General features: G+C 39.4%; 1 protein-coding gene across 1 annotated transcript; it reads right to left on the reverse strand.

Moving 5' to 3' along the window:
* Positions 1 to 591: 591 nt before the first annotated feature.
* Positions 592 to 22,221, reverse strand: dram1.S (DNA damage regulated autophagy modulator 1 S homeolog). The gene is made up of 7 exons (NM_001097972.2): positions 21,950 to 22,221; positions 15,035 to 15,102; positions 10,091 to 10,233; positions 5,768 to 5,945; positions 2,796 to 2,854; positions 2,365 to 2,457; positions 592 to 636 (listed from the first exon to the last, which is right to left on the reverse strand). Exons 1-7 carry the CDS (start codon positions 22,081 to 22,083, stop codon positions 592 to 594), a joined length of 720 nt encoding a protein of 239 aa, NP_001091441.2. The 5' UTR covers positions 22,084 to 22,221.
* Between the last annotated feature and the right edge of the window lie 1,461 nt (positions 22,222 to 23,682).

The raw sequence follows: 23,682 nt of genomic DNA on the forward strand, positions 1-23,682 counted from the left end.
CTGCCCCCATGAATACACAGTACCTTGTTTCTATAAACTATAGTAGTCTTTCTAAAGCACACATACAGTAACTCTTACCGATGCGGTGCAACAGTACATTATATTCTAATTACTTAAAAATACTTTTATTTTTGGGTATTCCTTTAAATAGATTGCTGCCTCCATTCATCAGCACTCTATTCAAGAAGGGCAGGCAGTGAAATGTAGGTACAGAAGAACCCCCCATTTTACCTTTTTCAGGGGACCTAGTCTAGAATCCAGGAAAATGTTAAATCGGGGGAACTGTATTAGGCATAATATATAGGTGGGACCACAAAACAACAATGTAAAATGAGGGAACACTAAAAATCAAGGGATGTAAAGTGAAAAACTTTGCAACTGAAATGTAAGTGGCCCCTATAATTTGCAATGGACGTTGAGATTGTTAACAAGTACATGGTATATTTAGTTAGTTGTATGAAATATTCCTAAGTTGTTGCATTAATGGCCTTTTAGCCATGCTCGTTGAAATACAGACATTATCACATAGTCCTGGCTTTGCAAGATCTTCAGAAAAATATTTTCTCCCTATGTCCAGACTTTGGCCTGTTGTCAAAAGTCTTCATGTATTTCTGTTGAAATGTGTATACTTACACCCTGCAGTAAAAAATGTAAGAATTATCATTCATTGGTGCACAACTAGCAATTCTCTTATATATCTATATATATCTAAACTATATCTAAAACTATATCTAGTTTTTTCCACATTCACAATTTTTCTCCATTGCTATCATATGTATAAAAATACTAGGGATGCACCGAATCCACAATTTTGGATTCGGCCGAACCCTCGAATCCTTCGCGAAAGATTCAGCCGAATACCGAACCGAATCCGAACTCTAATTTGCATATGCAAATTAGGGGTGGGAAGGGGAAAACATTTTTTACTTCCTTGTTTTGTGACAAAAAGTCACGCGATTTCCCTCCTAATTTGTATAGGCAAATTCGGATTCGGTTGGGCCGGGCAGAAGGATTCAGCCGAATCCGAATCCTGCTGAAAAAGGCAGAATCCTGGCCGAATCCCGAACCGAATCCTGGATTCGGTGCATCCCTAAAAAATACCCTGTACAGGTATCGGATCTGTTATCCAGAAACTCGTTATCCAGAAAGCTCTGAATTACGTAAAGGCTGTCTCCCATAGACTCCATTATAATCAAATAATTCTTTAAAAATGATTTCCTTTTTCTCTGTAATAATAAATCAGCACCTTGTACTTGATCCAAACTAAGATATAATTAATTAATCCTTATTGGAAGCAAAACCAGCCTATTGGGTTTATTTAATGTTTACATGATTTTCTAGTAGACTTAAGGTATGAAGATCCAAATTATGGAAAGATCCCTTATCCGGTCAACCCCAGGTCCCGAGCATTCTGGATAATAGGTCCCATATCTGTACTTAAAACTGGAGAATCTCCATCACAATGTTCACATTGTTCAATTCACTTTCACAAATGTAACTTTAAAACGCCTTCAAAAACTTTTATCGACTTGAAAAATAACTTAAAAATACATCTTCCACTGACTTCTATAGAAGCAGGCCAGGTTTTAGTTACCAAAGCTTTTCACTGACATTTTTCCAGATTTTTTTCAATTGATAAATCCTAAAACTCAAATTTGAAATACGTATTGTGTTTTGTTTTTTTTTGTGCATTGTGAACTTGTGATTCAATATATATATATGTATATATATATATATATATATATGTATATATATATATATATAAATATATATATACTGTATATATGTTTTTGTATTTTTGTTTTTTTAGCATGCTGTGGTTCAGATTTACAAAATAGAACATTAATGGGCAGATTTATAAAGTATCAAATTGAAAATTCTAATTTTGAATTCTAATTTTCGATTTTTTTCATGACCACAACTGTCAAATTCGAATAGGGAATGGTTAAAAAAAATTTTTAAAAAAAATTAGAATTAGATTTTCAAGATTTATCATGCTCTGGCCCTTTAAGAACTCAAATTTGACTATTTGCCACCTAAAACCTGCCAAATTGCTGTTTTAGTCACTGGGAGACGTCCTAGGAACAAATTAGAGTTATTTGTAGCCTTCCTGACGTTCTGACTAGAATTGAGTTTGTAAAACTTGAATCAAATTTGATTCGAGTTTTCGGGTCGATCCTATTTACATGAGTTTAGAAAATTCGATTTTTTAAATAAATTTCGATTGGTCGAATTGAGTTCATGGGAGTTAAAAACTCCCATGAATTCGAAATTTGACCCTTGTTGAATATGCCCCATAGTGTCCCACTGCAAACATAACCATGCATAATTCCACGTATACCTTTCAGATAAATGGATACTAACCTGAAAATCTCTGATGAATGTAAGGAAATACATATTAAATCCAAATGCCACTGTCCATTCACAGATAGCACTTGTTAGGTGATAGGGATATCCCTGCAATAAAAGAAAAAATGTAAAACTTGCATTGGGCAATAATCCTTGTACCTGCCCTTCTTTCCAAAACATTTAATCAGGCATTCTAACATTCGGCTACCAAAGTGATTATGTCATTTCACCCCAATGTACATGTCAGCATATCTTTTGGATCAGTATTATGGGGAGCAGCTTTGGCAGCCAAACAAAGAAATATCAATGGACATGTCTGTAATGTGCTGAGCAGGTATGATAGTGCACATACAATATGTCTAGTTAGTGAACAAACATATTCCTTTGTGCTTTGGTCTCATATGCCCTTTGTTGGGTGTGCATTGGTCAGTAGCAATACCACATACCTCATCACTTGGTTTCCAATCAAGCCGTTTTCTTCCACCTAACACAGAAAAAACACTCACTGGAAATAGGCGAATAAAGGAATCCAACAAAATAATGGTTCACACAGTTTTTTTAACTTAAAATATGTAAAATGAATTAAAAGTCACCCTTATAAACTAAAAAGGCAAGTGCTTCGTTTTCTGAAGTTGCCTCACGAGGAAACTCACATCTCACATCCCGCCGGCAATTTACAGCAGGAAGGCAGTTCAGGGAAATTAGTCGGACTGAAGAAGAGGAGATTTGTCGCCGGGCGACTAATCTCCCCGAATCTGAGCATGTGCCCTGACCCTAAAGGAAAACTGCCATTATGATGAAAAAAATGCTGAACTGTAATGATTGCACACAAGACTCCAGCATAGGACTGCAAATAGGAAAACCCAAATTACAGTATGACTGAGTTGTTTGCAGCAGAAAAAAATAGTTTGAAGAAATGCCGTAACAACCCATTTGTACTGCAAAAACAATAACTAAAACATAAAAATAGTTACCATTATAACTCCATACAAATTAAGGACATGTTTATATTAATGACAGTTTCCCTTTAAGAGACATACAAAGTACTCATTGGGGAGAAATCAGGTTGCACTCGCACACCCTGGCCTTCAAGAGTGGTAACACCTGGTGCACAGCAATGGAGGAATCGGCGTCCCCCCTTCCAATGTATCCAAAAGAATTCACTGGCACACAGGTACTGCTAGCCGGTTAAAACTTGCTAATTTATTAAGTGAATTGCAGCAAATGCTGCAATCCACTTAATATATTAGCAAGGTCAACCTGCTAGCAGTATCTGTGTGCCAGCGAATTCTTTTGGATACATATAAAGTACTCCCCAGTGGCCAACTATGCATCCAGCCAGTCAGGGGTGCTTCGCCAATGAGGCGAGTTGAGGCTGTCGCCTCAGGCAGCAGCGCCCCACTAGGTACCAGGGGCAAAAATGCTGCTCCTGGTATTTTAAGGGTAAGGCCAGACGAGGAGATTCGGGGAGATTTTGTCGCCTGGCGCATCACCTCGTGTGCATTAGCGCAGGCGATTTTGCGCTGTAGCCTATGGGGAAAAGACGCTGAAGCAGTTCGGAGAGATAGTCGCGCAAAAGACGTGGCGATAAGTCGCCAGGCGACAAAATCTCCCCGAATCTCCTCGTCTGGCCTTACCCTAAGAGCGAATTTCTGGGGGAGGGGGGCAGCAGCAACTGCCTCAGGCGGCAGAGGGGCCAGGATCGCCGCTGCAGCCAGTGATTAACTAGCACAGATACAACCTAAATATTCAGAGCCATGAACACACACTTGCAGAAAAAAGTTATTCGGGTGTAAATAAATAGTAGTTACTTCTTTGCTTGAAAATGCACTCACAGAGTAGCCGGATAAAAAAATGTTCACTTTTATTACATGCTAATTGCATGCTAACTACACGTTTCGACCCCTTACAGATCGTCATCAGATCCTACATCTATTATCTATTTGCACCCAGATAATTTCTTTATAAAGGTGAGTGCAGGTACAAACACTCTCCCTTCACTCTTGGTCGTATCTTGGCTTACAGATAAGCAGAGGTCCATTATGCATGGAGATTATCTGTGTAGATTCTTCTGTCTTTCTGTTTGCCACACATAGCTTTATTCCTCTTTTGCTATTTGCCTAGAGGAGTTTAGCTTTTTTCCTTCTGGTAAATTTTGTAAACTAATTTTGTCAGCAGTGACACAGATCCTTTGTTCACTGCTAGATAAGTGAATGTGTCTGTGTCTCTAGTATTATGTATTGACGTATTTCCATAGGAAATGTTCATTACAAGACTGTATGCAAATGAAAGAGAACAAGGCAGTAGCTGGGACAGTTCAAACACAACTAAAGCACGGAACTAGACATTGTACTTAATGATAATATAGGGCAGCCCAGGCAGGGAAAATGGAAAGGACACTGTGCAGATTGATTAGTAGTCAATATACAATAGCAAAATTTGAATAATGTTGAGAGGGAAGGAGGATGGGGCATGTACTTTATATAAAATAAATCCACACAGTCAAGGTGGGTATTCATGGGTTGATAAAATCTACCCAAGTCTTCAGGTTATTAGCCAATGTATGGACACATGCCAAAAGCCTGCCCAACCAATATATATTCAGAGATCAGCCAAGGGGCCAAACAAATAGATGAGCTGGATCTGGTCCAGCACATGAGGTGCCAAATCAGGCACAAATTCTACTACTCATTTGGTGATCTCAGCTTTTCAGAGTCAGTGCATCCCTTGCTGGTAGCTTGCTTCTAGGGCTGTTAACTCAGGTATGGTAAAGCAGCCTGCAGAATAAATATAGTCTTATAGCTTTTGGCTAATCTATTGGCAATAAACTGCTTTGGGTGCTTTCCTTCTCCTTTAAACTTCTTTGTTCCACTGATCATGCAGCAGTCCCGATTCCCATGGATAAAGAGGTGAATGTCTACTGAGAAAGATGGACGGTTGGGCAAGGATGAATGAGACATTTAGTTAGGGAGGTATGCTACTGTCTATGAGAGTCTCACTGACATTTGTAATAAAGGTTTGCTCCCAAGCCAAGTCAAGTGGGAGCAAATTATTAGGAGGTAGCAGCCAAGGTCATGAGATATGTAGAAAGGATGGGGGAAAGAGGAAGAAAGAACTAATTAATGAAGGATGAGGAAGAAGAAATGTGAAAATATAGAATATAAAGTACACTGTGGGATATGTGCTAATGTGAGTGCAACAATACTGGACTTTATCATGTGTTATGTAGAGTATCGGTTTATGTTATAGTTTGACTGCAGTTGGTATGTCACAAAATGCACTTACATTATTGTCATCTTAAACTTTTATTTAAAATATTTACACCTCATGTGAATTTTATTTAAAAGGTATTAATTTACAAAAAACAGGTACAAATTAGATTTAGAAATGTTATTGTATGGAAACCTGAAAAGGATACTGGGTACCACAGCAATAAATGCTATCACAGAAATGGCCATTCTTATATGACATGTGAATCTTGAGTTCCAAGTAGGGCAGGACTTGTAGGAGATAAATGACTGTAATAAAATATACAGCACACCACAGATGAATGTTATAAGTGCTCCAGCATCATGCACAGCAGGGACAGCCATTTCCTGGAAGGTGAAACACAACATCAGATTTTCTGTACACAGAAAATACTAATTTATACTGTTGATTTTTATGGGGCAGATTTCTCTCTTTTACTGTGTTCTTCCTAATTTACTACTATTGTGTATATTGTTTCCACATGAAAACAAAAGAAGCTGTTCTCTGTCTTCCCGCCTGCTAGGGTGGCACTTGGATCGCTTTGCTTTCCGTAGTCGCCCGAAGTTTCCTCGTGAGGCAACTTCAAAAAAACGAATCATTCCGAGTGCCATTCCGCCGGCAATTTACATTCTAGCTGTGAGGAAGGCATTTTGGGGAGATTAGTCGACCCAAGAAGAGGCGATTTGTTAATGGGCGACTAATCTCCCCCAGTAGCCATGTCTGCCACCACCCTTACAATGCAAATAATTCACTCTACCATGTAAAATTTCATTCCTGAACCAGCAAGTGTATTTTTTTTAGTTGTAATATTGGTGTGTAGGCAGCCATATCAGGTTACTTTGCCTGGACATGTGCTTTCAGAAAGAGCCAGTGCTGCACTAAGGAACTGCTTTCAGGCAGGCTATTGTTTCTCCTACAATCGGGGGCAGATTTAACAAGGGTCGAATTTCGAAGTAGAAAAAGCTTCGAAATTCGACCATCGAATTGGAATCCTTCGACTTCGAATATCAAAGTCGAAGTTTTTTTACATCAAATTTGGCCATTTGCGGTCAAAGTAAAATTGTTCAATCGACGATGAAAACCTTCGAATCGAACGATTCACCGAATTGACTTCAAAAAACTTCAGAAAAATGCTCTAGAAGGTCCCCATAGGCTAACATAACACTTCGGCAGGTTTCATTTGGCGAAGTATTGAAGTTAAAGTTTTTTAAAGAGTCAGTACTTCGATTATCGAATGGTCGAATAATCGAAGTATTTTTACTGCGAATCGAATTCGAAGTTGAAGTCGTAGTAGCCTATTCGATGGTCGAAGTATCCAAAAAATAACTTTGAATTTCACATTTTTTTACTTCAAAAATTCCCTCGAATTCACTTCGACCCTTGATAAATCTGCCCCTAGGTGTCTCAGTGGGACATGGATTTTTACTATTGAGTGCTGTCAGGGAGCTGATGGGCTGTTGGGGGGGGGGAGAGAATGGAGGGGGTGATATCACTCCAACTTGCAATGCAACAGTAGAGTGACTGAAGTTTATCAGAGCAAAAGTCACATGGCCATTGTATGGATGAATAGCCATTGTATAGAGTTGTTCCCTATGAGCACATCTGCACTTTGTCATGTTCTTTATCATGTTCTTGCTACTTTCATGTCAATGATACACCCATCATGTCTGACGTTTAGCATTATTTACTTAACATATTACATCTGCTGAGTGTGCACTGTCTTGTATTGTTCCTGCATTGTAATGACCTGTCTTGCAGGAGTTGCATATTTTTGCACTTGCACTTTTTGTCTGTTGTCCGGTACATCTATGTTGTGTTGTGCAGCACCATGGTCCTAGAGGAACGTTGTTTTGTTTCACTGTGTACTGTACAAACGTATATGGATGAAATGATAATAAAGCCCCATGTCAGATTTCAAAATTAAAAACAATAAAATCCGTTTGCTGAAACAGATTTCATTGAAGAAGTCTGCTGGGGCAGCACTTTTAACTGATGCATTTTGGAAAAAAACATGTTTTCCCATGACAGGATCCCTTTAAGCAATAATTTTTAAAAGTACAGGTATGATATTCGTTATCCGGAAACCTGTTATCCAGAAAGCTCCGAATTAAAGAAAGGCCATAGACTCCATATTACCCAAATAATCAAAATTTTTAAAAATTGTTCAGTTCAGTTTTTCTCAATAATAATAAAACAGTACCTTTTACTTGATCCCAACTAAGATATAATTAATCCATCTTGGAAGCAGACTATTGTATTTATTCAATGTTTACATGATTTCCTGGTAGATTTAAGGTATGAAGATCCAAATTATGGAAAGATCCATTATCTTGAAAGCCACAGGTCCCGAGCATTGTGAATAGCAGGTCCCATACCTGTAGTTTCCTTTTTCTCTGTAATAATAAACAGTACCTTCTATCCTAAATATGCTATATGAATCCATTTTGGTGGCAAAAAAATCCTTTTGGGTTTATTTAATATTTAAATTATTTCTAAATCGAATTAAGGTATAGTGATCCAAATTACGGAAAGATTCCTTTTCCAGAAAACCCCAGGTTCGGAGCATTCTGGATAATAGATTCTATACCTGTATCAGTTTCTTTTTATTCCTGGAAACCTTAGGGTAAAGTAAAACCAGACACACGTTCACTAAAAAAAGTGTGCTAGGTGCAAAGTGCAAAACAAAGACAACCCATTACGTTTATTGCATTTAGCCCAATGCAGTTTGTTCTTAGTGACCATGAGTGCTACGGAAAGCTTGGGGGATCTTTACTTAGCACCAGTTGTTGAGTACAGGGCTACCTTACTCCTATTATGCAATGCAAGGGACACAGTGATGTAAGGGCTAAGCACAAGTGTTTAGTGTATGGTGCTCTGTGGGCTGCATTCAATTTTATCTAATTTATTTAATGGCAATGCTTATAAGCAATAAGTAATGCACTGCTCCTAACAGAGTCCTGCAGTTTCACGAGGGTTCCTCTTCAAAATAAGTGTCAATTCAGCCTTTAGGAATTATGAATACTATTTTGAAAACAAGAAAGAATAAGCTAGCTACAGTATCATGAATATCTAGCACAGCAAAAAAATACCTGCCTATACCTCACCCTAAGGACCTTTACACTGGCCTAGCAGAGAAACCTAGGAGAGCCAGAATTCAACCTGAGCCTCACACAATTCTGCCTCTAGGCTGGGTTTCTCATCTAATGACTTTACCATCCCAGAGACTCAGAACCTCTGCTCTATGGATAATACATTTAACCATGTTTTTTGATATTTTGTGGCACATTTTCAATGGTTTTCATAAATACATTGTGTCAAACATTCCTAAATTTGCCATAAATGTCTTCAGAATATATTACAAAAAAATAAATATATAAAATTTTATTTTGACAGCTTTATAATACTTGTTCTCCTACATATAATTAGAATTATCGGCTCTCCTATATATTCTTAGAAGTCAGTAATGTTTTCTTATATTTATAGCCTTGTTAGGAACTAAAGGGGGCCCTGACCACAGGCCCGACCTCCAAAGGAGGCCTAAACTGAAACAATCTGGAGCTTCATCTGTACTGGGTGAAAGTTCTGATTCTCATAGATGGTACCATACCTAAGATTGGAGATGCTATGCAACCCCCAACTATCAAATGGAATTAATTACATTTAAATGGCTTACAATCAAGACATGCCAGAGGATAGGATGGCAGCCTGGTTCTGTAAAAAACCAACCAAGGCTACCAGCCTGCCCAAATCCCTGCTTCCAATTTTGCCTATTTTTCTCTGTCCCTCTATCATTTAGCCCTACCTACCAAATTTCCACCCAATACAGCCCCTTTACATCATTGCTCACTAGGGATGCACCGAATCCACTTTTTTGGATTTGGCCCAACCCCTGAATCCTTCATGAAAGATTCGGCCGAATACCGAACTGAATCCTAATTTGCATATGCAAATTAGGGGTGGGAAGGGGAAAACATTTTTTACGTCCTTGTTTTGTGACAAAAAGTCACACGATTTCCCTCCTCCCTGTCCCTAATTTGCATATGCAAATTAGGATTTGATTCGGCCGAATCCGAATCCTTCTGAAAAAGGCCAAATCCCGAACCATATCCTGGATTCGGTGCATCCCTATTGCTCACCCCCTCACAGTTCTGCCTCCAAGAAGCTCTGTGGTATCTCTTCACTTCCTTACTTTTATATTTGTTCAGGACCTTGACCTACAGTATTTCAAGGATACTTCATAAGGGTGCAAAAACTTGATATAAAGTATCCTTGAAAAAGGTCCTAATGAGGACCAAAATGTTGGATTTCTGTATCATGTGTGTATAAATAATAAATACCACATCACAAAGGGAGTGCTGGTCCGGGAATTGTTTATTCCAATACAGAACTATATGTGTGTGTGTGTGTGTGTGTGTGTATATATATATATATATATGTATATATATATATATGTATAATGCAAAATTGTAACATTATGTCTAGTGAAACATACCTGAAAAGTAGCAACAATGCCCATGCCAATGCAGCCAAACCATCCAATGGCTAATGAAATCTTATTGAAGTAACAAGGCAGAAAATCAATGGAATGGTTTTGCTTCTCTAATATCTTATATCTGGTAAACATTGTAGCTGCCCCTGTTATAAACATAATAAAAGAAAAAAATTATGCAAATGAAATCCAGCAATTTACAACTCATGAAGAACTACTTAAGAATAAATGTTTATTGGTCCTCCACACAAGGAGGAAATATGCATAATGAAATAAAATATACCGGTAACTCTAAGCAGCCAATAAACTCTTATGAAATATTTCCATTTACATTGCTATTTAAAGCAGCATTTGTTTATCTCTTTGTTTTCTTTGGATCTGACTCTTGAAACAACATAGCACAAGTCAATTCTCCTCCAGGTCTTTTAATCAGTTGCTTCTGCCACATTGTTTCAGTATTCAGAACCAGCAGTGCCGAGAGTATTAACAAATACCTCTTTCAATTTAAAAAAAATAAATGTAAAACTACTGAAAAATTGTAATGAATGTCTATTGGAACTCTACTTAGAGTTTCAATTTATTACTTATGCAAAAACAGTTTTCTTTCTTCCTGTAACTTCATGTTATTGTACTACAACTTCTAACACTCTTCTAACATATAGGCGGCAAAGCATGATAGTTACCCAGCAGAAACTTGATCATACTGGCTCAGAAAATGTTGGTCAATTTCAACCAAACCAACCTGGCATATGTGCCTCTGAAATAGTTGGTAAATCTATCTGGCTAGTGCTTGCACTGGCATGTGTGAGTTGTGAGTGGGAAACATGCTTCCTATGCATGACTGTGTTAGTCTGGCAGGTCTGATTTGTACTCCTTTATAACAAGTACGGATGCTTTAATGAAGATAAAATGTATGTTTTAAACATTATTTAGTTTTGTTTTCCCCTAACATTTTACTCGTCAGCCTGGTTTCTACCTCTTTAACATGTTAATTCAATCTATTTGTTGCTTGTATTAATCTTTAAGGGATAGTTCATCTAAGTTTACTTTTAGTATGATGTAGACAGGGGTTTTCCTAGACTATTTGCAACTATTCTTAATTATTTGTGTTTTTTTTGTAATTATTTAGCTTTTTTGTTCAACAGGTCTCCAGTTTGGAATTTCAGGTTGCTAGGGTCCAATCTGAATTAGAGACTGGAAGGTGAATAGGCTGCCAAGGTTACTGTCCCTCATTTGAAAGCTGGGAAGAAGCAGAAGGCAGCAATTTGAAAGCTATAAAAAAAAACAATTGAAAAGAGGCTAAAAATAAGAAATCTAAAAAATACAAATAGTTATCAGCAAACTATCTCTTGTAGCTGAACTTAAGTATTTAACAGGGCAACTGCACAATATTGTTTGCAGAGACATGCCACAAATTAATGTATTAAATTCTGCCATTTTTGAGAGTCTCCCACTTGTACATCAACTACCACCTTGACAACCCACAGAGCTGGTGAGATAAAGTTATTCTTAATAAAAGGTGTTAGAATAAGGCACGTGGGAGACAAAACAAGCGTGGAAAAAGGTTATCTGGACTGATGAGACTAAGGGGCCCATTTACTAAGGATCGAAGTGAATTTTCGAATTAAAAAAACTTTGAATTTCGAAAAAAAATTTGGGTACTTCGACCACTGAATAGGCCAAATTCGACTTCGATTCGAATTGAAAATACTTCACAAATTCGACCATTCTCTGTCTCTTTAAAAAACTTCGACACTCCGCCACCTTAAACCTGCGGAATTGCTATTCTATGGGGACCTCCTAGAACCTATAGCCAGTATTTGACTAATTTTTGAGAAGTCGAAGGATTTTTTTGCTAAATCGTACAATCAAAGTACGATCGTTCTATCTTAAAAATCCTTCGACTTCGAATGTCGGACTACCCTATTCGATGGTCGAATTTCGAAGTTTTTTCACTTCGAAATTCGACCCTTGATGAATCTGCCCCTAAAACTGAGCATTTATTAAGGAATAGTAGGAACCCTCCTTGCCTCTTTCAACTCAAAGCTGCACACATTCTATAAAACATGCATGCAAGGTGCTTACCCCAATTATTTGGGCCACTTGTGCACAAACATTTTGGTTGGTCCTTTAATATTTTGCCTTGCAGTGTTTGATATATGCTTACTGTCCAGTGCAGTGCTCCCCAACCAGTGACTCGTGAGCATCATGTTGCTCTTCAACCCTTTGGATGTTGCTCCCAGTGGCCTGAAAGCAGCTGCTTATTTTTTTAAGTACCGGTTTGAAGGCAAGTTTTTGTTGCATAGAAACCAGGTGTACTGTCAAACAGAGTCTCTTGTAGGCTGCCAGTCCTCATAGGGGCTACAAAAAAAGACTGGTCTAGCCATGCCGCATGTTTTTAGTCCCCTCTTACGTATCCGGTGCAACTGTACAGGAGTGATGGTCCCAATAAAGTTATACAGATTAAACTCAGAAGGAGGTAGACTGCAATTCCATTAAAAATGTTCGACTTTATTGTTGACTATTAGAAAAATTACATAAGAACATGTAAAAACTTTCTCCTTTATTGTTGACTATTAGAAAAATTACATAAGAACATGTAAAAACGTTCTCCTTTATTGTTGACTATTAGAAAAATTACATAAGAACAAGTAGACGCATCACTGCCTGATGCGTTTCGGACTCAACTTGTCCTTAGTCATAGGCTAAATGATGTCTAATTCAGAAATATTTAAATACACAATGATAAAATCACATGACAGTCTCTGAATAATCAAAAGCAAAAAGCCTATTACTAAGGACTAGTTGAGTCTTAAACGGGTCAGGCAGTGATGCGTCTACATATTCTTATGTAATTTTTCTAATAGTCAACAATAAAGGAGAACGTTTTTAATGGAGGTGCAGTCTACCTCCTTTTGAGTCTCATAGGGGCTACCACAACCCTTATTCAACACCACCTTGGAACATTTTTCATGCTCATGTTGCTCCCCAACTCTTTTTATAATTAAAGGTGGCTCATGGGTAAAATAGGTTGGGGACCCCTGGTCTAGGGGGTTTTGTGCCACCGATGCAGGAATAAGACAGGGACTGGTATGAATAATGTATAATCTCTGTAAGGTGCTGCGGAATATGTTGATATCATATACATTGCAGTAATAATTATAGCAATAATTATATTATTTACATTACTTTAGGGAGACATATAAATGTAAGCAGCGTATGTACATACAGTAATACAATTCTAAATGAAAACTGATTCCTGGCCTTTGCCAGTACAATGCACCACAGAAATTGTTTTCCACAAATAGCCATTGACCACAAAGGTATACAACTGGTGTAGGTACTTTGGTCACAGCTGTCACAGGCCCTGTATAGGGAGCTCTTGAAAAAAATGGGATACCCAGGCATTATAGTGCAAGTCCTAGGTTAAGATTGCCAGATGATTTGCAAAATTATATGCAAATATAAATGCAACCTGCTGGGCTGTACTGATTGCATTGAATGGAAATGTATGTAGAAGTGGTCACATTTTTCACATAATATAATAACAACTATCGCGAAAATTAACATTTCGGGGAGATTTATCAAGGGTCGAATTTCGAAGTTAAAAATACTTCGAAATTCAACCATCGAATTAAAATACTTCAAATTCGAATATCGAATTCAAACTTTTTTTCATAGAATTTGGCTATTCTGCGGTCGAAGTAAAATCGAATGATCGAACGATTTAATCGTAGTATCCTATTCGATGGTCGAAGTATCCAAAAAATTACTTCGAATTTCAAATTTTTTTACTTCGAAAATTCCCCATGAATTCACTTGACCCTTGATAAATCTGCCCCTTAATATAATATCTCTAAATACAATCAATTAAATATTATGCATTGTTTCTGAAATAATCAAGTTTATCTTCACTATCCCTCTCTCAGCATCTGTTTCTCTTCATTCTGTCTCCATACAGTAGTTGGGTGTCAGATAGTCACTGACAGTTAGATCCAATATATCTTATAGGGGGGCTTCCTTTATTAGTAGTTGAATTAGAGCTCATTCAAATAACTGATCACAGAACTAAATCTAACAAAATAACTGCCTCTTGCACAAGTCCTGCATGTAGAGAGACATTATGTCTGGTGATTTCAATACAGTGATACATTTTCTAGGCAACTGTGAATGTTTATCTGACACCCAACTGCTGCATGAAGAGAGAACAAAGAGAAACAAATACTGAGAGATGAATAGTGACGACAAACTTGATTACACACATACACTTGAGTACACAGCACAGAATTTTTAATTGATTGTATTTAAAGTTTCTTATTTCAGTATGATGATGCTTCTTTTACATTTTGGCGATAGTTACCCTTTAACCTAGACTCACATAGGAAGCATTTTGCCTCACCTTAGTGTGTCCAGAACCACCTGCCTGTGCTGTGGGTGTCAGGCCCTTCTATTCACTGCAACATCCTCATAAGTAGTTTTGTGCCACGATAGAAGGGTTAAATGTAATTTATAGGCACTATTGTCCCATCACAGCACAGCATGAGCACAATGCTTGAAGAATATACCACACTGATTACAGTAAATTGAATTTAATAGAGTTATTCTCAAACTAAGTCAATGAATCAACTTTTTGACCAGAGTATTGGGTTACAACCATCCATGTGCCTTGTTGTAATACCTATTTTGTACTGCAGAAAGATACTACCCATTACTAAAGGGGATCATGAGTAACCACTCTGTACAGAATGTGGACCAATTTATGGGTCCTGATCCATAGATTACAAATCTCTAGTATATAATAAGGCTGAAAGGAGTGCGCTTATGAAGGGAAGGCAGAGGGGCTCGTCAAGGGTATAGAAAAGACAGGAGAGGGCCACCCGGGCACACTATAATGATCAGTATATTCAGTAACATCTGAACCTTTCATTCCAACTCTACTCAACTTACCCAACATGGCAGACACACTGATCATAAAACCAAAAACACCGCTTTCAGGAGGTGAAGAACCTGTGTCACTAAAAGGTAAAGTAAAAACATAATTTTTTAGCATAGGCATTAGCATTTGAACATCAAATTTAACAAGATATAATATGAGTCTAAATATATTCCACTGTACTGTCTAGTTATGGAAAAACAGTACATGGTGGTTTTGGCTTTTCCTACCTAGTCGGTGTTTACCGGCCCATGGCAGTTGACTTTGAAGGAAAAACAACTCATATAGTGCCATATCATTGTCGTTTCAGCTCTGTGCTACCTTATGAACTACTGGTACGGGTAAACACCGACTTGAACATTTCCAAATATCACATGCGAGCCAAAAGCTTCTACATTCTTTCGCTAGTGCTGTTTTATCTCACTGATAACTGAACCACTTATCACCACTTACACTTATCTCTTTACCACAGAATTATTTCCACACTGCATCCCTCTGAAATCAGAATACAGACTAGAAAATCTTGACCAGCTCTCAGTTCTCAAGGAGAGGGTACATAATGCAAATACATTATACTCCAAATATGATCTAACATAATGTTTCATGCCAAAAGGTAAAATGGTGCAATGATAGATAAGCACTGAATGTAACAGGAACGGACACGCTACTTGCTATAGGTGAGAAGAACTGGAACAAACTTTACACCTTTTACTAAATAATCCATATATGGGTCAAAACTAGAAAACTGTTGCTGTAGTTAACTGGAGTTAGTCAAACAGAAAGATTTATGCTGGCTGGCCAGGTAGCTGGTGTTACTTGTTCTAGACCCAAAATTCATTCATTTTTATTTAATCAGACTCATATTTTGTAACATAACTGACCTTGTATGATCATTTACAGATCTAGCACCATCCACCAACCTTTCCATCACCACTAAATCCAAAACCATCAGCTCCTTCATCATGCCAGCCTATAAGGAAAGTTCAGTTCACTATTATAGGAAAGCTGTTTTCCATTCCAAGACTATGTTTTTTTCAGTCCACAGTTTTTTGGCGTAGTGGACAGACTGTACATCAGTGGGGCCTGTCTTTGGTTTTAAACTTCTAGCAGATATGTGAGGCTCTAGAATCGTTATTTGCATTAAAAGGGGTGGTTCACCTTTAAGGTAACTTATAGTATGTTATAGAATGGCCAATTCTTAACAACTTTTCAATTGGTTTTCATTATTTATTTTTTATAGTTTTATCATTATTTGCCTTTTTTCTTCTGACTCTTTGCAGTAGAGTCCTGCAGTGGGTCGGGTACCCGCAAAAACCTGCGGTACCCTGCGGGTTGCTGATAGAAGTTCCGGGTGCGGGTATAGACGCGGGTTGGGTCATGGGTCTTCTCAGTAGCGATATTTACTCCTTTTTTCTGGCCACGTTAACTTCCGATGACATCACTTCCAGTTTATGACAGCACTTCCTGTTTTACTCCTTTTTTTCTGATGATGGCTACTTCCGATGATGCCACTTCCGGTTTACAATGACAGCACTTCCTGATTCTTGATGGTCAGCGGGTCGCGGATAAGGTACTTGCGGGTCGGGTTGCGGGTCCAAGCGGGTTGTGGGTCCGGGTTGCGGATTGCAGGTTGTGGGTCCCAAAAAATGGACCCGCACAGAACTCTCCTTTGCAGCTTTCAAATGGGCGTCGCTGACCCCTTCTAAAAAGCAAATGCTCTGTAAAGCTACAAATGTATTGCTATTGCTACTTTTTATTACTCATCTCTCTATTCAGGCCCTCTCGTATTTATATTCCAGTCTCTTATTCAAATGCATGGTTGCTAGGGTAATTGTGACCCTAGCTACCAGACTGCTTAAAATGTAAATTGAAGAGCTGCTGAATAAAAAGCTAAATAACTTAAAAACTTAAAACCAATAGCAAATTGTCTCAGAATATCCCTCTATACATCATGCTAAAAGTTATCTCAAAGGTGAGCAACTCCTTAAGTAAATAGAATTTCAGCATCTCAGTACTCCTAGCCCAGAGTCATAATAAGTATACTGGCAGTCCATCCATTCATGTGAAATGTTTCCAGCACTCATGTCAAATCTAACTTTTTTCTGTTGGTGAATCCCTGACCTAAAAGGCTTGGGTTTCTCTGTAGCAGATATCTGCAGACTGTTTAACCTTAGGCCCCACCTTTATAGGCTAGAATATTGTCAATTCCTCGTGTCACATGACAAGGTTACAGGTACATACAGTTACTGTTGAAACAATTACAACTGTTTGCCAAGAATTCAAGATGTGTGAAATGCATTTACATGTACTAGAGCTACTCCATTATCTCTTTTTATTGTTAGTCTCAGGCTCCCAGTCTCAGTTGATTGCACCGTGTTCGGAGTTTGCTGAAGTTTCTGCTATATTTGTATGATTTTATCAGTTTGCATAAAATCCATGTTAGCAAAATTGTATTCTACTGCTTTATTCAGGAAATCTGTACAATTAGGCACTGTCTGGAAAACCCATACATGCACTAGGGAAGATAGTACCTATATATTTATTAATCTAACATGAGACCTGCAGGCTTTATACATTGAGTAATTAGTCTCACTGTCTCCCTCAACACCTTCGGAGGGCTTGCCTTTCTTCTTATTGATGCTACTAGACTAGTCCACGTCGGTATTGGTGTAGCCATTGATATTGTTTACCCTACCAAACAGGCAGCCTGAATACAAAGCTAATAGAATGTAATAAAAGTAACAATAACATCGAAGCCTTCCAGAAGAGCAATTTTGGTTACTGGGATCAGTGACCCCAAACACGTGACATAATTTTAAATTATTATTATTAGGTGAAAGAGCAAATAAATAAAATATGATAAAAATTAAAGACTAGTTAATAGTTCTAAGAATAGGACATTCTATACCATACTGAAGGTTAACTTAATCCCTATTAACTGGATTCTTACTGGAACCATTGAAAATGTTTACTTACTGTTTGTTGGTGATTTTCAGACATTATTCTCTGCTGACAGTCACCACGATATATAACATTTGTTCAAATTTGCTTATCTCTATCACGCAGGAAGTCACGAACAAAAGCCACATAACATTTCTTAAAGCCAACAGCTTATTGCATTGTTAACCAAAAGGTTTTTGTTTTCGAATAAATTATATTAACATTTTATGTGGGAGTTGGACTCCTTTATTTCATAGAAACCTCGGAGAATGCTCTGAGGGTAGCTAGACTTCCGCTGAAGCTGTTCTTCCTGTGAGCCACATGCTGATTGCAGAGTAAAGTAGTATAGTTGGAGAACAAATACTAGAATTACTGGGTGCAAGGGCCTCAGACACATTCAGGCCAATAAAACTGCAATGTGGATGTACCAGCACCCAAAACACAAGGCAGTAGCTGAGCAGAAATATAGTGCAGAGGATTAAGAAACCTGAAGTTACTTCAGGACCCAAAGGCTTCTAGTTAGACAGCAGGTGCTGGAAGTTTAAATTAGTCTGAACACCTTCCAAAAAGTCTACAGATGAATACAGAGACTGAGTGACAGATGCTGCACCCCCTGTTCATGTATACACTATACAGGAGCTAGAATACAGCTTGTGTGGGGTGCACCATAGGAGCCCTAGGCCAGGGGTGCCCAAACCAGATTTGGTCAGGTGAAAATGTGTGGGAGCCAACCATTCAGCCCCACATTCTTTGAACCATTAACATTAAATTACAGGAAACGCGTAGCCGTAGCAGTAATATTTGGGCACATTAGTGAAATGATCTGCCACTTGGTCTATACTGCGTGACAGCCCTGAGTAGCAGGTATGTAACTAGAATCACTAAGGGATTCCGAACAATTTGTCTCCCCCCATTAATCCTCCTTTAAACAGTCACCACTGAGCTACAGTATATTTTAGTTGTGCAATAAAAATTAGCCCTTTTTTTCTTGCAGACAATCACAAATCTAGTCACTTCCTTAGCAGTTCTCCAGATTTGAATTATTGCGCCACCAATGTAAATAACTGTTTTACCATTTCTCACCCCCTAACTCAATGTTACAATTTGCAACATAGTAACTATAGTGATCGCTGATGTATAAAACATGTGTACATATTTACTGGGTATATATTTTATTTATTTTTTGATTCTAAGGTAATACCACACTGCCCATATCCTCCTATTACTCCTACTAATACTACTGAATGTAAAGTCCTGTATTTCACCATGTCCACCTGTACTTGATCAAGGTCTACCTGTCACCACTTATCTGTGTGTCAAATAAGATGCTTGTATTATTTCTTATAATACGTTGGTTTCAATGATTCATGTAACACAAATGGCACCAGTAAGCTGGCAACATCAATTAACACTGCTTACATTAAGTTTACGTTTTAAAATGTATTCAGAGTTTTTGTGTGTTATAGCCATTTGATTTTTATAATAGAGATATTATGACGCTGCAGTTTTAACAATATTACCATGTGCTTTATAAGGCCACAACATCTGTTTGTAATTTTTACTACCTGTGGAAATGATAATGCCATGGGCTCTGTCTATACAGTAATATTAATGCTACTTTCTGAAATAACGTGTTACATCATAAAGACAATGGGGCACAGGGAGATTCGAGAAACTTTGGCACCCCTGACTTTAAGTAGCTTGGGAAGGGAAGAACAAAGCCCAAATTTGTCCCATTAGTAACCTGCCATGTGATTCCCAACAATTATCAGCGGAAATGCAGTCTGCCATGTTTCCAAGTGTTCAGTGACGTAACTAGATATTAATGGGCCAACAGCAAATTATTTTTCAGGCCCCCAAAATGTCTAGAGGTTGACCTGTTTTACCAATATTTATTTAACTTCTATATGAATTAGGGCCTCATGGGGCCCCTATTCCTCTTGGGCCCCCTGCAGCCGCTTCCTCTGTAGGTATGCCCCTGCGAGGGTTAAAGGGGATTCTATCGCGAAAATGAAATTTAATGTAAGAGTCATCTCACTGAAATAAGACACATTCTAAAAATAATAGATCAAACATTCTGTACCGTTACTGAAATAATCAAGTTATTCTTTACTATCCCCATTCTTACAACCTATCACTCTGCATGCAGAAGTTGGGGTCAGATTTTGATTGACGGTTATGTCAAATATATATTTTAGGGGGGCAGATATATTAGAGCTCACTTAGCAGTAACTCTGAGCTGTTTATGTTCTCATACATTTTCTAGGCAAAGGGTGCAACCTCCCACCAAGGGATGTATGAGGGTAGAGCTCCACGAGCTTTTTTCGTTGGATCGATGCCCGCCGAAAAAACACTTCAACAGGCGAAAATTCGCTCAGACAATGCTAATCTACTGAAATACGAAGTTGTGTCCAGGGCACTGAATGTTGGCGAATTTTCGCTAGCATTACTTTGGCAATCAAAGCAAAGATGCGCTAGTGTTTAATGATGTCTAATTATGCCTAGCGCAACTTCGTTAGAGGTCTTCGCTCAGGCTAATTTGCATACAGCGTGAAATTATAAAGTTGAATGGACGTATATGTTGCAGCAAATACATTACATTACACAAGTCCAGTAAAATCCGCATCATAGTAATTTAGCGGAGTTACGTCCATTCACCAGAGCGAATATTCGCCTGGCGATAGTGTTAAAGAGCATGTAAAGTCTAAAATAGAATAAGGCTAGAAATGCTGTATTTTGTATACTAAATATAAACATGAACTTACTGCACCACAAGCCTAATCAAACAAATAATTTATGCTTTCAAAGTTGGCTACAGGGGGTCACCATCTTGTAACTTTGTTAAACATCTTTGCAAGACTAAGACTGTGCACATGCTCAGTGTGGTCTGGGCTGCTTAGGGATCATCATAAACAAAGCTGTTTGAGTTCTGCATGGCTGGGAAGTAAGGCGTGGGTTCCCCCTGCTGTTCATCAGTATGATTGTTTCCCTGCTAGCAGTTAGGGACCATCTGACAATTCCTATCCACAGCAGTAAATGAAGGGAGAATTTCACTGCATACAGTCAGGTTTCTTATAAAATGGCAACAAATTTGTAAATTAAAGTATATTGGAGATAGGTTTCTTTTTCATTAAAGAAAGTAAAAATGGGATTTTATTTTTTTGCCTTTACATGCCCTTTAATAACCGATACCGTCTGTCTCATTTGCTAGCAAAGCTAAGCCTGTGTCCGTTAGTAAATCGGCAAAGTGTCTGAAAGCGGTAACCCTGGCGAATTGTCGCCATCGTTACTCACTTCGCCCTTTAGTAAATCTGCCCCCAAAAACAATCGTGGAGCTCTACCTTTAGAGTTAGACCTGTCAATCAAAATTTGAGAGCCAGATGCTGAGAGGAGAGTGAAGAGTAACTTAGGTATTTAATAAAATGTACGGAATTCATATTTCAGTGAGATGAAGTGTATATAATAAATTGCCATTTACGTGATTGATCCCCTGGTAAAATGTGGCTTTGTAAGATACTAAAAGCTATTGCGATCCACTGAATATAATATATTTAAACTGCAATTATACAAAGAAGGCATGGGTGTAGAGGCCCGCAGGACAGATGTGGCCCCTTCCATAGATTTTTATGGTCCCAGCATACATGCCCAAAGGCCTCTCTGAGAGACATTTTGTTTTAAATAATCTAAAAGCAGATGCTTGGCCCACAGCATGGCAAAGCTTGGTTAGCACTGGTTTATAGTATAGTTTGCAGTTACTACGTCATAGAGGTTGCCTCAGCTTTAACTGCTTCAGGACACCCCTCTGTATAGGTCATGAGAGATAATGTGTGTGCAATACAATGTTTTGAAACCAATTTCCTCTTCCTTTTCTTGTGTTACGTCTCCACACAGGGGACAAGGAAGACTCAACCTGAAACCAATAGTTTTGTTAGAGGACAAGTCCCAATGAACCTGAAGGCATATGTGCCCCTCAGAGCTCTCGCGCTTACCTTATATAGGGGACAAAGGGCGGCACGTGACCAATCAGCACCGAGATGATATAGGTGAAGAGAAAGCCAGCGGAGGACCAGATGACTAGAATAGAGGGCAGGAAAGCCGCCCCGTGCAGGCACCAGCAAGGCATTTGGGCGCTGTCTCTTCTCTTACGAGGCTCTTTATCTTGGCAGGATTGGGTTCAACGCCCCCACAACCGAAGCTTATATAGAGGCGGGCAGCTAATAAAGGAGCGCTCCTGTAGGGGATGCTGCACGGTGTGAGGAAAGCAGCACGTGACACCGACTTTCACACTTCTCTCCCAAACTAACACTTCCACATCACGGTTCACTTCCCCTTTCTGTCCCAATATCATAGCGCTGTGTGTGAGGTGGAACCAATGGTCCCTCACAAGTTACTTTCACTTCTTTCCTCCCGCCCCCTGCAGGAATGAGTGGGCTCTGCCTGAGGGAGGCGAAGTACACAACTTCGAGTGCTGACTGGAAGAAGTATATCAGTCAGATAACATAACTGCGCTTCTATACATTTTGCATTAATTAAGCCCAGCGAGCTGCTCTCCGATTACAGAAGTCTCTTCTCTTTTGGTTTTACACATGAATAAGAAGTTGTCAGGGTCAGGCAATTGTCGGCTGGGATTCCCCATACAGAAGTTACAGCTGCCATTGTTCCCTGCAGTTCTCAGAAGAAACAGTGTCGATTGTTGAGCTTGAGCCATAGCTTTTCACTGACATGATTATTGTGCAATAATAAAAATGTCTCATAACTGTAGGCTCCAGAGAAGACATATCCTAGCCAGGAGCTTTGTTTGTGGGCCTGACTGACTACTTCAGCAGTTTTTCCGCCATTGTTCTCAGGGCCGGGTAGGCAGAAGAGGCACCTGCCTAGGGCACAATGAAAGGGGGTTGTTGGGCAGGCACCTGTCTTCTGCCTACCCCATGTTCACTGCTCTCTCCCGCCTCTATCCCCTCCTACCCTCTCTCCCACCTCCCTTCCCTCTGGTGCTCTCTCCCGCCTCTATCCCCTCCTACCCTCTCACCCGCCTCCCTTCCCTCTGGTGCTCTCTCCCGCCTCTGTCCCCTCCTACCCTCTCTCCCACCTCCCTTCCCTCTGGTGCTCTCTCCCGCCTCTATCCCCTCCTACCCTCTCACCCGCCTCCCTTCCCTCTGGTGCTCTCTCCCGCCTCTGTCCCCTCCTACCCTCTCTCCCGCCTCCCTTCCCTCTGGTGCTCTCTCCCGCCTCGCCTTTCTCGTCTGCCTCTCCTCCTGCGATTTCTCCCTCCCCTCCGGCACGCTCTACCGCCTCCCCCAGGCGCTCTCTCCCTCCTCCCTTCCCTCCGTTAATCTCTTCTGCTTCCCTCCGGCGCTCTGCACATGCGTGCGCACATGCCGTTTGGGTGCATACGCGCACAGTGCGGCGGGGGGAGCATGGTGGCGGGCCGGGTCGCCTAGGGCGCCAGGTTCGCTTAGCCTGCCACTGATTATGCTATGTCTAAAACAGGACTGGACTGGGAGCAAAAAGCAGCCCTGGCAAAAAAAATCAAAGTAGGACAAATACTGTATAAACAAATAAAAGAAACATTGGTGGTCAGCAGGGCCACCATTAGGGGGGCACAGGGAGTACAGTTGTACTGGGCCTGGGCCTAAAGGGGGGCCCGGCTGTGTTGCACTTTCCAAATTAGCCGAGCCCCCCCTTAGTGTGCAAGCTTAATCCGCAGTCCCAAGATCCAAGA

Source organism: Xenopus laevis, chromosome 3S (genome assembly GCF_017654675.1).
Source record: "Xenopus laevis strain J_2021 chromosome 3S, Xenopus_laevis_v10.1, whole genome shotgun sequence".
Taxonomy (NCBI): Eukaryota; Metazoa; Chordata; class Amphibia; order Anura; family Pipidae; genus Xenopus; species Xenopus laevis.

What these genes read in the sequence shown, in the direction of transcription:
- dram1.S (NM_001097972.2), bottom strand. Translation starts at nt 22,083, where the DNA reads ATGCCTTGCTGGTGCCTGCACGGGGCGGCTTTCCTGCCCTCTATTCTA. An exon ending in CCCTTTGTCCCCTATATAAG is followed by an intron (nt 15,103 to 21,949) that starts GTAAGCGCGAGA and finishes TTTACCTTTTAG; the next exon opens with TGACACAGGTTCTTCACCTC. An exon ending in ATTGGAAACCAAGTGATGAG is followed by an intron (nt 2,458 to 2,795) that starts GTATGTGGTATT and finishes CTTTTATTGCAG; the next exon opens with GGATATCCCTATCACCTAAC.